The 17,337-nt window shown below is 42.6% G+C and overlaps 1 protein-coding gene across 1 annotated transcript in view; it reads right to left on the bottom strand.

Annotated features, from left to right (window-relative positions):
- DIPK2A (divergent protein kinase domain 2A) overlaps window positions 1-13,069 on the bottom strand; it is a 57,815-nt gene extending 44,746 nt beyond the window's left edge. Inside the window, exon 1 of the mRNA XM_063442491.1 lies at window positions 12,202-13,069. Coding sequence (XP_063298561.1) covers window positions 12,202-12,855 — 654 coding nt within the window. The 5' untranslated portion in view covers window positions 12,856-13,069. The remainder of the gene's footprint in view (window positions 1-12,201) is intronic.
- Window positions 13,070-17,337: the final 4,268 nt, after the last annotated feature.

Consider the following 17,337-nt stretch of genomic DNA (forward strand, 5'->3'; position numbering starts at 1 on the left):
CTGCCTCTCCACCCCAACCCCTGTCACTGCCTCTCCACCCCAACCCCTGTCACTGCCTCTCCACCCCAACCCCTGTCACTGCCTCTCCACCCCAACCCCTGTCACTGCCTCTCCACCCCAACCCCTGTCACTGCCTCTCCACCCCAACCCCTGTCACTGCCTCTCCACCCCAACCCCTGTCACTGCCTCTCCACCCCAACCCCTGTCACTGCCTCTCCACCCCAACCCCTGTCACTGCCTCTCCACCCCAACCCCTGTCACTGCCTCTCCACCCCAACCCCTGTCACTGCCTCTCCACCCCAACCCCTGTCACTGCCTCTCCACCCCAACCCCTGTCACTGCCTCTCCACCCCAACATCTGTCACTGCCTCTCCACTCCCCCCCACCCCATCACTGCCCCTCTACCACCCTAACTCCTGTCACTACCCCTCTATCCCCTGTCAGTACCCCTCTACTCCCTAACCCCTGACACTGCCCCTCTACCTCCCTAACCCATGTCACTGCCTCTCCACCCTCCTTAACCCCTGTTACTGCCCTTCCACTCCCCCTAACCCCTGTTACTGCCCTTCCACTCCCCCTAACCCCTGTCACTACCCCTCTATCCCCCTAACCCCTGTCACTACCCCTCTATCCCCCTAACCCCTGTCACTACCCCTCTATCCCCCTAACCCCTGTCACTACCCCTCTATCCCCCTAACCCCTGTCACTACCCCTCTATCCCCCTAACCCCTGTCACTACCCCTCTATCCCCCTAACCCCTGTCACTACCCCTCTATCCCCCTAACCCCTGTCACTACCCCTCTATCCCCCTAACCCCTGTCACTACCCCTCTATCCCCCTAACCCCTGTCACTACCCCTCTATCCCCCTAACCCCTGTCACTACCCCTCTATCCCCCTAACCCCTGTCACTACCCCTCTATCCCCCTAACCCCTGTCACTACCCCTCTATCCCCCTAACCCCTGTCACTACCCCTCTATCCCCCTAACCCCTGTCACTACCCCTCTATCCCCCTAACCCCTGTCACTACCCCTCTATCCCCCTAACCCCTGTCACTACCCCTCTATCCCCCTAACCCCTGTCACTACCCCTCTATCCCCCTAACCCCTGTCACTACCCCTCTATCCCCCTAACCCCTGTCACTACCCCTCTATCCCCCTAACCCCTGTCACTACCCCTCTACCCCCTAACCCCTGTCACTAACCGTCTACCCCCGCTACCTCCTGTCACTGCCCCTCCACCCCCTACCTCCTGTCCCTCTACCCCCAAACCCCTGTCGCCCACACAGTGCACCCCTCACAATCATACACACTGTACCCCACACACACTGAATCCCTCACAATTACACAAACCGTACCCCTTACAATTACATACACTGTACCCCTCACAATCACACACACTGCACCCTTTACACGCTGCACCGCTCACAATCACACACACACTGCACCTACGTATATTTGTGTATATATATATGTGTGTGTGTGTGTGTATGTATATGTATGTGTATATAAAAATACATATACACGCGGCGTGTGTTTTTTTTGCTTTAGGGTGCACACCCTAATGCAAAAGGCTGCGCACGCCTATGGGCTGCATATCCACACAGGGGGCTTTTTATTATACTGGATTGGAGTTCGCCCCAAAGAATGACATGGAAGACCTCTTGAACGCTGCCACATCAATTCAGACAAGAGTGCATAAAATTAGAAAGGGAAGATGTATCAGATGGCAATATGGCTCACACAATATGTACATTAAAAATAAATAAATAAATAAAAGGGTCATGTTCAGTCTGCCAAGTCATCATACATTGCGAATTACATGCCAAGTAATTATTTCTAAAACACCAGATTTTAAAATTAAAAAGGTGTTACAGATGTAGAGTACAAACAGCTGTATGGCACAAAAAAGTAACTAGTAAACTAAAGGAAGGACACTTCATTATGTCACTCAAATATACAGAGGATAATCTCTTCTTCAAATGGGGAGATCTCAGACAGCAGATGTCAGAAGTGAACATCACATAATGCATAATCAATCATTTCCTGATGCTGCAGAATTCAAGTGCTAGCAATTATAGGCAATAAACCAAGGGGAATTATGTAGATTGAGATATTCAGAAAATAAAGTACACAAGACCAAATCTATTTTTTAAGGAAAGGGAAAAAAATAAATAAAAGAAAAATACATTTTTATACTGAACAAATTTCTATGAAACAAAGAAAAGTTATATACTGAAACATTGAAGCACAATAAGTTTTATGCCCACATTCTGATCTTTTGCCAATTCTAGGCACAGTTTCTGATCACCAAATTCTATTAAAAGGGTTAGAACAGGAGTCTCAAACTACCAGCCCAAAAGCTTTTATCAGTCCCTATCACTACCATGGTCAGAGGAACACACCGCGGTAAGCGTACAACTTGACACCATAGAGTTTAATTAAAATTCTAACCAGGAAACAGCGTGGCTGAGAAATATAGATAAGCTTTACATTACATTAACCAAATCTCTACTCTGTCAACAATTACAACTTGTATTAAAAAATGGCAATTCAGCTTTAAAGTTAACAAAATGTAATGTTTGGTGAAAAAGGAAAAAAAAAAACTGAATACATAAACGACACACAATTAGAGAGGCATCCGCTTTGCGCCGCGGGAAACAGATCGGCAAATAGAATCAGCTGAAACAACACACAGAGGTAACTTACCGACAGAGAAGGAGTCCAATCACAGAGAAATATGAGAGAATGCCCACCATACCAACAGTGGACTTCCAGCATCCAGCATATTTAAGGGGAGGGAAGGGAGGGAGGAATTAGGCGTATTGGTACACTTGATGGTATTTTCAGTGTATTTTATTGCATGTATTTTAATATTGGTCCCGGAGGAAGTTTCCTAAAGGGAACGAAACGCGAATGGACCGCTTTTTTATTATATTATTTTTAATATTCCAATAAATAAATAAAACCGTTTGGAGTGTGTGAACTTCCTGGTTTCCAGATTGGAGCTACTACCAACAGCAGGACATCATAGAGGAGGCACCCTGAAGGATTACTTTTTACAACCAACCTGTGAATGTAACCTTGAAGCATTGATTAATAAGGCTATAACAATATTACGCTATGTTGTATTTTATGTTTATGTTCTAGTGATACAAGCTGGATCCCTGTCCTATTTTGCATTTCATAATATCTTGTATAGGAGTTCCCATTTTTGGGAGGTAACTGGAGGGAAGCAAGTATCCAAAAAAGTTAATTTCTGTATATCCACGGGTGACTAGGTGGAAGTTTTATATTGCACAATTAAAAAGGACTGGATTAAACCCATCCTCCTAGCAGAGAGCCAGTTCATCGCAATGATCATGAACTGTACAGACTGTACCAGTCACAAACCTGCGGAGGTAAACTCAATTCTGCAGGTTGGCTCCTAGATGTTTAATAAAGCAAAACAAGTTCAAATCTTACTCAAGCAAAGGCTAAGTAAGCATAATACCCACATGTAGGTTTGCAGATTCCATCAGAGCACAGTTAATCCATTCACCTGTGACTCCATTACAAACTGCTAAGGACCTGTCAGTCTCTGGAGAGATCAAATCAACTGACAATCAGTGATTGGGACTATTTTGTTAGAATGGCTACTTTAGAGTAATCCACATCGCAAACAGCCTTCAAAATAAGCTCAAAATCCCCTAGGAAAGCAAAGTAATCCAACTCTGCATGAGATTACAAGGACTCTGAGCATCTATTATTTAAGCACCAACAGCTAAGGCATCAAATAGCATAAATCTGAATAGTAAGACAATCCAAACTGTATGATCGCAAACACATATGCAGATAAGCCAAAACATACATACATACATACATATATATATTTCTTTTGATTAGTTATACAATGGCATTTATATAACAAAACCCATCAATTGAAACCATGCTTAAGAACTGATAAAACTAGAGACATAAGGAACAAAGTTCAATGCATATTAAAGTCTGTGCTCAAAAAATGTAATATATGATTGCTCACAATGGAACATTTTTCAAAAACAGAGGAGGCTAGCTCCACCTAACTGGACTTACTTCTAAGGCAGCTGATCAGATGTCCAATCCCAGAAACTCCTTCCCATATATACAGACAGCATTAACAATTCCTAAAGGGAAAGTAAGCTACAAGCATACATTCTCGCCCAAGCCTCTCATAGCAACATGTTAGACCAGTTACTGAGAAAGTTAAAGTCGGCTCAGAGACTAGAGTAAATTCATAACGTGAAAACAGATATTGGAGTGTTGAAGAAAAAAAAAAAAAAAGAGCGCAAAAAGTAGCATTCAAATTTCAAACTATGAATCGTAGAAACATAAAATGTTAGGCAGATAAGAACCATTCTGCCCATCTAGTCTGCACATAAATGAAAATGATCAACGTTCACAATAATACTCTACAGACTTGATGCAGTACAGGTTTAAAAAAAATACAAATAAAAAAAATAGAAAATGCTATCCACTTAACGGTCCACCTACCACATAAATGCAGTAACACACAACTTAAAGTGAGCTTAACTTTGGATAAAATGAATGATCAAATGAATCTTATTTCAAGTGTTTATTATTCTTTAAACTGAGAAGTATGGAGAAAAACTTTAAAAAGTATATAATACATACACTTTGTTTTTAATACCTTAAAGAGGGCTCTGTGACCTTCATTCTGAAATAATTATTTTTGATATGATCAAATCGCGCAGGATAGTCCATAGACATCAATGCTGTACTATAGGGCATGTCCAAGTGTATATGGCTGACGCGTCAGCTTTTGGCAGCTGAAGTACCAGGTGCTTAAGAAAAGCAGATACCCATAGCCATCAAACTTCCAGTGGAGATGTCATCATCGGGGGTCTTTTGCTAAATTATGCAAAGACCCTAGATGGTGACAGTCGCTTTAACAAATAAATTGTCATACTTTTCAATTGACTAAATTCCTTCTATTTACACACAATGTATTTAAACCCAAACAATGCCCAAACAAGCATTATCCTTTGTTTTCCTGCAATAACCGGACTTTTCCAGTGTACATGTAATACGCAAAATAAAAACATAGTTGCATTAATAAAATGTAAATGGTAAGTTTGTGCTGAATAAAATTTAACTGGTCTGGTTCAGTTCCCCAAGAGCTGTCCCACGATGTATAACTCTACTCAGCCAATCAATGCTGTCTGATTGGACAGCCACAGAAACCTGGGTGGGGTTTTAAATTGAGGGCTTGCAAAAGCTTCAGACAAGAGATCTGCAGCTTTTGCAAGCTGTTTTCAGATATGTGGTACCACTAAAAAAAAAATTAAAAAAAAATAAATAAATGTAAGCATGTTTTCAATGTGCGTTTATCAACTAACTAATGTTTTGTTTTTATTTGGACAGTGGAGTGTCCCTTACCACCAGTGTGGCCACCACTGCTCAGATAGCAAGTTTTCTTGTCTCATCTTTTAATGCTCACACTCGTTCTTTACATTATGCCGCCAATCCCTCTAGATTGTAAACTCAATTGAACACGGCTCTCTCCACCTTCTCTCTTCTCATTTTTGTGAGGTATTCTATCCCTTCTATAAACCTTTAAAGTGCTGCAAAATATGTTGGCACCATACAAATAAATACTTTGCAGCGCAAGTATAAGTGAAAGCTAGACACCTAGGCTGCGTTTAACACAAAGAATAGCTAAACATGAAATATTACTTCATAATAAATGTCATAACTTTCAAGAAGATTGTTCGAATTGCAGGCAGAAAGCTAAAATCAGAATCACACAAGAAGTGGGTGCAGACTTAAAGCATCAAGCACACAGAAAACAAATACCTGTTCAATTCAATGTAAGCTTTCACAAGGTAGGATGAAAATGTTGATAAATTAAAGGGACACTATAGTCACCAAAACAACTACAGTTTATTTAATTTGTTCTGGTGAGTAGAATCATTACCTTCAGGCTTTTTACTGTAAACACTATCTTTTCAGAGAAAATGCATTATTTACATTACAGCCTAGGGATAACTTCACTGGCCACTCCTCAGATAGCTGTTAGAGATCCTTCCTGGGTCATGGTGGCCTAAAATGCATCCAAACATTCAGTATCTCCTCCCTCTGCATGCAGACACTGAACTTTCCTCACAGAGATTCATTGATTCAATTAATCTCTATTCATCTCTATGAGGAGATGCTGACTGACCAGGGCTGTGTTTGAATTGTGCTGGATCTGCCCCTGATCTGCCTCAGTCTCAGCCAATCCTATGGGGAAGCATTTGCATTGGATCAGGCCACCACTTATGATGTCAACAGACAGCTTGTTTTTCTGAGGCAAACAGCATGCAGAGTTACAGCTTCAGGCTTGAACACAGGTAAGATTTTACTATTTTTAGGGAGGTATGAGGGGCACAGGGTGGCTAGATGGTGGTTTTAACCCTATAGGGTCAGGAATACATGTTTGTGTTCCTGACCCAATAGCACTCATTTAACAGATCCCATTCTAAAATATGGACAATACAGACTCCGAGCAAATAAATATTTAAAATAGACAAAAAGGAAAAGAAATTGGCTAATTCATTTTCCTTGAGCGAAACACTTTATTACGTATTGCTCCACCCCTTTGCAGTGATTGCAGCCCTTCATTGTCGTTGGTGGTGGTTTTGAACAGAGAAAGCAGAAGAGAAATTTTAAATTGCAAGTGGCAAAGCAAGAGGCCAGGCTTAGAGGGCTGGGGGAGAACCACATTTTAAGTCAAAAGTCTCAAAAAGCACTGACAAAACAGGGCAATAGCACCGTTGGCTGTTTGGAGTCAGACACAACACACATTTTCACTGCCCAGTAGATATGCCCCCAATAAAAAAAATTGCTTGCATTTATGTATTTTTTTCCCATTGGTGTCATATCTAAAAACAGTTTGCAAAAACTGCAGATCTTGTCTAAACCCTTCTACCACTTTCTGTGGCTGCCCAATCACAGACTTCCTATTGCACCTAAATGAGAAGTCTTTGCAAGGCATGTGCTTTGGGCGACTGGCTGCACAGCTACCTTGTGTGCTCCAGGAGGCAGAGCAAATCTAGATTACATCTCTGTTGCGGCTGCACCCGTCCTGTACCATGTAGCTCAATGAGAAGTCTTTGCAAGGCAAGTGCTCTGAGCAATTGCCAGCTTATTGAGTTTAGCTCCACTGAGCTAACCAAACCAGGAAGTAATAGCACCGGTTGTCTGACACTAAGGGGGTGTAACAAAATGTATAAAAAAAAAAAAAAGTGTCAAATTCTATTGAGATTTTTAACCGGTTAAATTAACTAAGGAGGTCTGGAGTGTAGCTTTAACAAATCGAAAAGGTACCTTTGCCTAACACATGCAACTCACATCTGTCACTTAACATTTCAATGAGGAAAGGCCATATAGGATTCACGACCCATAGCTGGATAGCTACCAGAAAGCCATATATTAGTGGTGGTATTTTCATTTATATCATACCTGGCTATCGTGGCGCATTGGGATCATGCCATATAAAATTAAACCTTCACAGTGCCTTTGCACATACACATGTATGGTAGGAATCCACAATCATGCATGTGCTTATACTGCATTATCCTGCTGGCAACCAAGCATACATTAACCCACCTCAAGCATTAGGGGGGAATGACATATTCCTGAACATAAATGTTATGTGAAGGTGTTTATTTTACTTGTGCCGCACATTCCAATAAATATGTTGACATTAATTTTCTGGGGTTGATAGAATGAGGAACAGTTTGTTTCAGAAATGAAACATTTCCATTTTAAAAACCATCCCAGAAAACATATTTTAGGAATGATTATTACATACATTAGAATCAGTACCTCTGTGGAAAATATTAATAAATGGTTATGAAACTGTAACGGCAGAACAGACCTATACCAATATCCTAAGAGCAATACAAAGTGGGGTTTAATAAAAGTGTCAATAAGCCAAAACGTATAGCATCTACTACTAGACCACAGTACTGTGAGAGGCTCCATATCAAGTTTTCAGATTAGTTCTTAGCAGCTGGAGAGAGATTTAGTGGCCGCAGAATAAAGTTGTGGTTTACAAACATGCCTTTTATCATCCAACGATTCCCTCAGTAAAACAAAGCACCATTTGCTAGGAGTCTATACATACCAGAGCAGACATATAGAACAATAAAAATACTACATCTAGTAACCGGCTATTTCCAAAACCTCTAGAGCAGCCTACTTTACAAAAAGTGGATGATAATTATTAGACTGGGATTTTGCAGAAATTCTGATTTAAGGAATATTCTGCCCTGTGCAAAGTGACATGACTATTTAAAGTACTGCAAACATAAGTTTAGGATTGCACACGCTGTTTTAACCTACAAATAAAAAGTTTTAAAATAATGTAAAATGTTACACATGATCGATAAAATGTACCACTTTTTGAGTCTGACGTGGGATGGCTACAACTATAGCAAAATGTTTACGGTTTAACCGATATAGTCATAACAAATGTTCCAATGCAAACAAATAACCAACCGTATATCAGATTCTCTATTTTCTATAGCTTCTCTTGCCTGGGACAAGTCAGAAAATAGAGGGGTAAGAGAACGTTATCCCTCCCTCAATATACAGAGGGGAGGAGGCAGCTCAACACTAACAATTAACAAGGAATTGTCACCTTTTCAAGAAATTATAAATCAAATAGTTTATTAAAAGACACATATACAAACATACATATACAGTAAAGTTCAAAAGGTCTCATCACAAGAGGTAATAAAAACAAACATACATGAGTGTGTGAGTGTGTGTGTGTGTGTGTGTGTGTGTGTGTGTGGAGGGGTATAGTTACCGTGCAACACTTTGCTCTTATTTGACTGTTTAAATGCAGGCAATATAAGACAATTTAAATATAAACAAAATGTAGTTAGCTTAAACTTAACCCAAATTTGCGAACTGGAGTGCTGTCTTTGGTACCCCTATAAATCTTTATGATTGAACGACAGGAGTTAAATCATTACTATATATAATATTGTAAAAATTACGTGTAATAAGTTGGCGCAGTATAATATTGTAAAGCGCTATGGAATTTGTTGGCGCTATATAAATGGCAATAATAAAAAAAAATATGCTAAATCATGAAAAGGTGCTGAGAGGGGGATGTTCTTTTACCAGGTATGGATTCAAATTTACATGATGATTAGCTACAACAGATTGAAATTGGAGCTATTACTGATCACTAAAAACAAAATAGGCAATAAAGACTGCTTTGTATAAAGAACAACAAAAGGCAGAGTTATAGAATAAAATTCAAACAGAAATCTACCCAATAGCTTACATACCAAGAAATGCCAGATTTTCACAAATGCACCAGATTGGATAGTAATTAAGATAAACATGCTAGATTCCTTGTAAAAACTTACTAGCAAGGATGTTCTTTGTATTGCACAATAAAGTGCCAAATGTCCACAGTATATCGTTTTGACCATTTCACATAAGAAAGATTAGAGGTTTAAAAAGTTAACCCAACTGTAAAACCGATACCCAACATTTGCCTATGTAGACATGAAAAAGCAGGTTTTTGTAGTAATTAAACAAGTGTTAAAATTATGTATTGATCGCTTGTCAATGCAGCATGTTTAAATTATACAATTACATTTTATTTCTGCAGTAAAGTGCTGAACAGTGAGGGGGAAAAAAGATAAATAACATTTCTGCATCTTCAAGACTTTAGAAGCATGTATTAAACAAGCATTTCAGTCATGGGAAAACAACACACACAGTATTTAGTATTCATACATGCCTTCACATATTTTTTGGGGGGGAATATATATATAATACAATATGTTGTACATGTGAAAAGCCATTAACCAGGAATGAATACGAAGAAAAAAAAATAAATTTACTCTGAAATATCTATGGCTACTTCACAAAATGTGAAAGGATCAAAACCACTTATGCAGTCTGAGGATACCAAAAGGAGAGATGATTTACAGAACCAGTAGGAAAAACTGTTGTCATGTGGAATGTTAAGCAGCTTTTTGAAACTTGATTGTATACATATTTTGTATCCTGTGATATGTGCGAAACCTAACTAGTGTGAATAATGAAATTAAACCCAGATGGTGTTCCTATTAATGTTATAGTCAACATGCATCTCTGCTCTAGTTTAATCTATTCTAGGATGTCAGTAGAGTGTCACAGTAACACACCCACTATTCAAATGTGTAAAAAATATCATCCCCATTGGGACAGCGACTCGCACAGAGAAAACATCTGATTTTAAAGGGTCACTACAAACCCAAAAGAGTGCAAACTATTAGATGCTGAGGGTCATCGTGACACAGACGAATAATCCAGAACAGGGGGAAAAAGTAAATAGCATATTCGGAAGGAGTAATGTGTACAGGGCAAGTAAAGTGCAAAAAGGTATTTTTTTGCTAAAATAACATTTTAAATAAAAGCTTTGACACTTCATCTGAAAGCAAAACTCCAAATGATTAAGATGGGTAATGTTCTTCTTAGATCTATCCATTGAGAGGGGATTACAAACACCCTGACCTTTATTTTTTAACAGACTACTGTGAATAAAAAAAAAAAAAAAAAAAAAAACACTGATACTTCGAAATTGTTTTTGAGGCAGCTAAAGGGCAAATTTAGCATTTGTTCTCCCAAGTTCATCAGTAAGTATCCACAAAGTTTTGACTGAAATGCTGAATACATTCTCACAATAGCAACGTCATATTCTTATATATTCACACCTTCTTGCAAGTGGTAAACTGTATTTCGCCATGAGACAGCCAGTCACATGGGAAGCTTTGGGGTTTGGTGACAATGGTTAGCAAGGACTGCCATATTATTGCATACGTGCAATACAGTGTCACAACTCAAAGATCTCTCAAACTGAATTCAATGCAAATTACAAATGGACATCCAAAAACACGTATTGACTATTTACACATAAATAAGGGGGAGGCATTAATATCAGGTTTAACAAACAATACTGTAAACGGTACTGGGTAGATACAGGGAGTCCAAGGTGCATGTTGCAATACAAAGTTAAACAAGTAAACCTGAAAATGGATTTTCCCTTTGTATTCAAGGTATGTTATTTCTTCGATTTAGCATACTTGCACAATAATGAATAAAAGATTCCTGGCAAGTTCTAGTATGAAAAACTGAGATGTGAATGTTCTATGTGTGGATTGTAAAGTCTTGTAATTTGGAAGTTACAAATCAGCTATTCTACTATACAAGCTCTTATTTTAGTACAGGAATAGTTTCTGGTGCTGCTGTGTACCACACACACTTTGCTTCTGTACATTGAAATGATCTGGGCTCCACAAACAACTGCACACGAATCTTACACTGTATTTACAAATTAAAGGCTGATTGCAAGTCATCCACATAGATGTGCCTGAGCGACATCCCTGACAGGTAAGTGACCCTATGCCGCTTCTATGACTAACACTCCCAGCGCTAACCTGACATTTTGCGGCTGAGAGTAGTGAGAATGACAGTCATGTCTAAATCCTACTTAGCCAGCAGAGGAATGTGAATAAGCAGCTATTACCCCATGGGAAATCCCCACACTTCTTAAGTAGGCTTAGAGTGTTGAGAGTGACAGTTCATGCCTCATTCAGTCGGGAGAATAATGTTCCTCAACTGCAGCACCAGCCCCCCCCCCCCTTCTCGTAAGTAAAAACACTTTCCTTCCTGGCCGAGTGTTTCGATAGAGAAGTACCAATGACTGTATATCCCGCTTCACCTGTAGGATCATTCCCCTCCCCCTATGAGGAACTATACTCTCCTGACTGTCAGTGGTGGGAGTACTGCCCCAATTGTCACTTATAGCATTATTAGCTCCCCCCCCATTGAATATCACTACTCTCTTGTCTGCTAGCTTAGAGTGGTGGGAGTGCTGCCCCAGTGCTTCCCTCCTCACCTGCAGGACCAGCCCTCCTCCCCCCCAGGTGAGAAACTATACTATCCTGGCTTAGAGTGGTAGGAGTGCTGCCCCAGTCTTCCCCTCCTCACCTGCAGGACCAGCCCTCCTCCCCCCAGGTGACTATACTATCCTGGCTGAGAGTGCTGCCCCAGTCCCAGGGTTTCCCTCCTCACCAGCAGGACCAGCCCTCCTCCTCCTCCCCCAGGTGACTATACTATCCTGGCTGAGAGTGGTGAGAGTGCTGCCCCAGTCCCAGAGTTTCCCTCCTCACCTGCAGGACCAGCGGCTCCGGGTTGAAAGCCAGTGTGAGCAGCAGCTGCATGCGCTCGGTGTCCTTGAGGTTTTTGAGCAGGAAGCTGCCCGAGTCCTTGGTCTCCGCGTACCTCCGGACCAGCCTGTCCAGCAGCCGCTGCGAGGGGCAGTGCACCAGGTCCGACCAGCCCTCCACCACCTCCGGGGTGAGCAGCCGGACGTCGCCGTTGAGGCGGGCGAAGTGTGTCTTGTACATGGCCTGCAGCAGGTCGCAGCGCGGGCGGCCGGTGGCCCTCTTGCAGATGCGCTGGTCCAGCTCGGCCAGCTCCTGGTTGGAGCCCAGCCGTTTGAGCACCACCCTGCGGCTGCCCTCCCGGGGCTCCCCGTACTGCGCGAAGTGCACGTTCTTGACGTTGAAGAAGTCGAGGAGCCGCAGCCTGGCCCAGCCCTCGAAGCTCAGCTGGCCGTTCATGAACTTGCGGCACCAGCTGGTCCCGAAGCACGCCGGGCACTTATTGAGGCTGAGGAAGCGGCGGTCGGCCAGCTCGTTGCGCTGGAAGGAGGCGAGCAGGGAGTGCGTGTTGAGCAGCATGACCACCAGCAGGCTGGCCGCGAACAGCAGCTTCCCGTACCGGTACAGCCGGCCGAACTTCAGGGAGACCAGGCGCAACATGGTCCCCCCCCCTCCGCCTGCCTCCCGCTCTCCCGCCCGAGCCGCCGGGGGTAACAGGGGAGAGGCGGCGGCTGCTGCTCCTTCCTCCCCACGGCCGCTGATTGTGCTGCCGGCGGGGCCAGCTGGTCGCCCGCGGGCCGGGGAGCGCTCAGGTTCGGTCAGGGTTCCTCGCGGTGTGTGCGCTCGGCCAGCTCTGAACTTACTGAGACAGGCAGCTCGGGGAGATCCGGAGCCAACCGCCGAGGGGGGGGAGGGGGCGTGGCCCAGGGTGGGCATGTGGGAGGGACTGGGGACACCCACCCTCACAGACTGACTGGGTCACGTGACGCCGAGGATGAGAGGGGGCGGAGTTACTGGGAGCATTTGACGCGCCATAGGAGGGTAGGTGACGTTCGCCCCATAAACCTGCCTCTCTGACGCCATCTTGGGAAGGGCAGGGGTTGGCAGACAAAAAGACACACGTTATGTCAAAAAACAGTTCTGAGGTGGGGAAAAGTGCCTACTTTTTCCTATGCAGTCTGTGTGAGCGTTTGATAATGATTATATCTACAAGTATATGAAAACTTAAAAGTGACTTAAGACTTGAGCCAGAGCAGTTATAGCATAATATTATTGCGTGGCACACAGTTTAGCAAGAGCTCTCCTGAGTCCCCGATAGAGCCACTTCACCGGGTGCTACGAGGATCCAGCCAAAGTGCAGCACTAGTGCATATTAAAACACACATGGGATTAACAGCTAATCACTTCAAGTGACACTATAGGCACCAGAACCAGAACCAGACAGCCACTTGAGGAGCTTCCGCGGTTTAGTATTGCCACTGGCAGACAGGGGGGGGGTGGGGCTACGGGACAATTGCCCCCCCCCCCCCCCCCCCCCCCCCCCCCCACAGACTGGAGGGGAGATCAGAGATAGAGAGGACCCGGGAGCTCAGCCTGCAGCTCCTCTGGGTCCTTCTCTCGCAAGCATGGAGCGTTGCTGCGGTCACCACAGCAACGCTCCGGATCTCGCGAGAGTGAACTCTAGCCCTGGAGCTACGGGCTAGAGTTCACCTCACCACCACTGGGACCACCATTTTTATTTTTTTTTTTTTATAAAAAAGCCCCCCTACCCTCCTCATCACACATTCACACACTGCCCCCCCCCCCCCCATACATACACTGCCCCTATTCACACACTTCCCCCACACACACACATACACTGCCCCACACACATGCACTGCCCCCCATACACGTACACTGCCCCCACACACACACACTGCCCCCACACACACATACACTTCCCCCAAAACTCATTGCCCCACACCAACCATACACATTCACACACTGCCCCCCATACACACATTGCCCCACGCACACTTACACAGCTTCCCATACACACATTGCCCCACACACACATACACAGCTTCCCATACACACACTGCCCCACACACACTGAACCTTTCACACACACTGCACCCCTCACACACCACTGCTCCTATGCCCTACTACAGTCCCATATCCCAGCAGACCCCAGGTAAGTTGTCAAACTGTTCTTAAACAGTTTGACTACTTACTCTGGGAGGGGGTCCCGGCACCATAACTACTACACAGCGCTGTAGTGGTTATTGTGCATTGATTATTATTCTAACCCCTTAAGGACCAAACTTCTGGAATAAAAGGTAATCATGACATGTCACACATGGCATGTGTCCTTAAGGGGTTAAATAATCTACAAATGCCCCTCCCGAGATCAGGCTCTGGATCTGCCACTGAGTACCGCAAAGATTACAGGACGTGTGTTCAGCATCTGGGGGTCCGCGAGAACACAAATAAGGTTCCACCGCAATTTCAGAATACAAAATGGCCGCCCCTGATAATTGAGACGGGCAGCAAGGAAGCATTCAACCCTTCTCAGCTCCCTCGCGCACACTGCAGTGATGCTGGAGCTGGAATATGACCTAATTCCGGCCCCGGCATCACTAAGGGCACGCAAGGGAGCTGAGCAGGAAGATCACTGCTCCCTCAATGCCTGCACGCCAGCCGATCATCCCAGGAGCCCCACTTGACCCCAGGGACCACATGCCAGCCGCTCAGCCAAGCAGCCCCACTGGACCCCAGGGACCGCACGCAGCCGCTCAGCCCACCAGCCCTACTGTACCCCAGGGAAATAGAGACTCCATGCCAGCACTCCCAAAGGTAGGGAGGCTGGGTTTAGTGAAATTTTACAAAATATATAAATTGTGCGTGTGTCTGTTAAGGAGTTTGTATGTGTTTTTGTCAGTGAGTATGTGTGTTTGTGTTTGTCAGTGAGTTTGTGTGTATGTGTGTTTGTCAGTGAGTGTGTGTTTATGTGTGCTCGTCAGTGAGAGTGTATGTGTGCTTGTCAGCGAGTGTGTATGTGTTTGTCAGTGAGAATGTATATGTGCTTGTCAGTGAGAGTGTATATGTGTTTGTATGTGTTTCTGTCAAAGAGTATGTGTGTTTGTCAGTGAGAGTGAATGTATGTCTGAGTCATGAGAGTGAGTGTGTGTATCTGAGTGTGTGTGTGTGTGTGTATGACAGTATGTGTGTATTGGTGTGTTTGTGTGGGGGTATGTGCCAGTGCCAAGGTTTGTATCTTTGTGTCTGTTTGTACATGGCACTGTGTGTATGAATGTGTGTGTATTTGTCAATGTTTTTATACGTGTGTCTCTGTGTTTATTTGTTTGTGTATGTATGTACGTGGCATACATACAGCAATCAAACACCATCCCAGCAATCAAACACGTTTATGTGCATACATCCCAGCAATCAAACACCGACTCAACATGCAAACACACTCCTGCAAACATAAATATTACATACAAAAACCCCTGGAAACATATTTTAAATGTATATACAAACACACCTTTCACTCAAACACTAATACTACACACAAATGTACATCCGCATTTAAAAGCTAACACTACATCCAAGCACACCCCTGCACGCAAATGCAAACATTACATACAAACACACCCCTGTATCAAAATGCTAAAATTATATACAAACACCAACTGTCCACACAAAAGCACACCTGCTCCTAAGTACTACTATCTGCCCTACGGCGCCAAATTCTTGGGGGGGTTCCACGTTCTTAGTGCATTATGTCAAAGGGTTCCACGAGAAAAATTAATTGGGTACAACTGCTCTAGTCTCCTAAATGCTTTCCTGTGGGATTCCCCATTGAATTGAGATTCTCAGGTTTGATTATTATAAATCCTAATGTGATACTGTTTCTTTAACACCTTAGTGACCAGACTGTTTTTCAATTTTCTTACCGTTAAGGACCAGGGCTGTTTTTACATTTCTGCAGTGTTTGTATGTATTTTGCTGTAATTTTCCTCTTACTCATTTACTGTACCCACACATATTTTATACCGGTTTACTCACCATTAAATGGTCTTTCTAAAGATATGATTATTTTCATCATATCTTATAATTTACTAAAACAATTTTTTTAATAAAATTTTATGAAATTTTCATTTAAAAACAAACAAACACTTTTTCTAACTTTGACCCCCAAAATCGCATCTACAACCGCCAAAAAACACCCATGCTAAATAGTTTCAAAATTTTGTCCTGCGTTTAGAAATACCCAATGTTAACATGTTCTTAGCTTTTTTTTTTGCAAGTTATAGAGCTATAAGTACTAATAGGACATTGCTGTTTCAAAATATATATTTTAAAATGTATAAATAGTGACATTGTAACACTGTTATCTGTCATACATCTCTGAATCACACCTCACATGTACATATTTTTTTAAAGTAGACAACCCAGGGTATTCAATATGGGATATGTCCAGTCTTTTTTCGTAGCCACTTAGTCACAAACACTGGCCAAAGTTAGAATTTATATATTTTTTGTGTTAAAAATGCAAAAAACAATTATGAACGCTAACTTTGGCCAGTCTTTGTGACTAAGTGGCTACTAAAAAAGACTGAACACAAATATTAGTGTTTCAAAACAGTAAAACGTATCACAACAATGATATCATCAGTGAAAGTGCCAATTGTGTGTGAAAAATGCCAAAAACTTCACTTTCACTGGCAATATCATCGCTGTGATATGTTTTACTGTTTTGAAACACTAATATTTGAGTTCCGCAAAATCTACCGAGTAAAACAGTACCCCCCATGTACAGGTTTTAGGGTGTCATGGAAAGTTACAGGGTTAAATACAGTACTAGCAAATTAAATTCTCGGCTGGGTTTTCAGGCAGGTCCCTCAAATTGTAATTAATAAAATGACTTAATTATGTAAAAATATTATATAAATATTATAATATTATATAAACATATAATATATGTAATTATATAAAAAAAATTACGTAGAATGCGAAGAAGCTGTTGATGATCAACAGTGTCAAAGGCAGCAGAAAGATCAAGGATAATTAGGATAACATAATGGCCGCGAGATTTAGCAGCAATGAAATCGTTGGATACTTTGGTCACAGCCGTTTCAACAAAATGACCAGTGCATA

This window comes from Pelobates fuscus, chromosome 2, assembly GCF_036172605.1.
Source record: "Pelobates fuscus isolate aPelFus1 chromosome 2, aPelFus1.pri, whole genome shotgun sequence".
In the NCBI taxonomy this organism is placed as follows: Eukaryota; Metazoa; Chordata; class Amphibia; order Anura; family Pelobatidae; genus Pelobates; species Pelobates fuscus.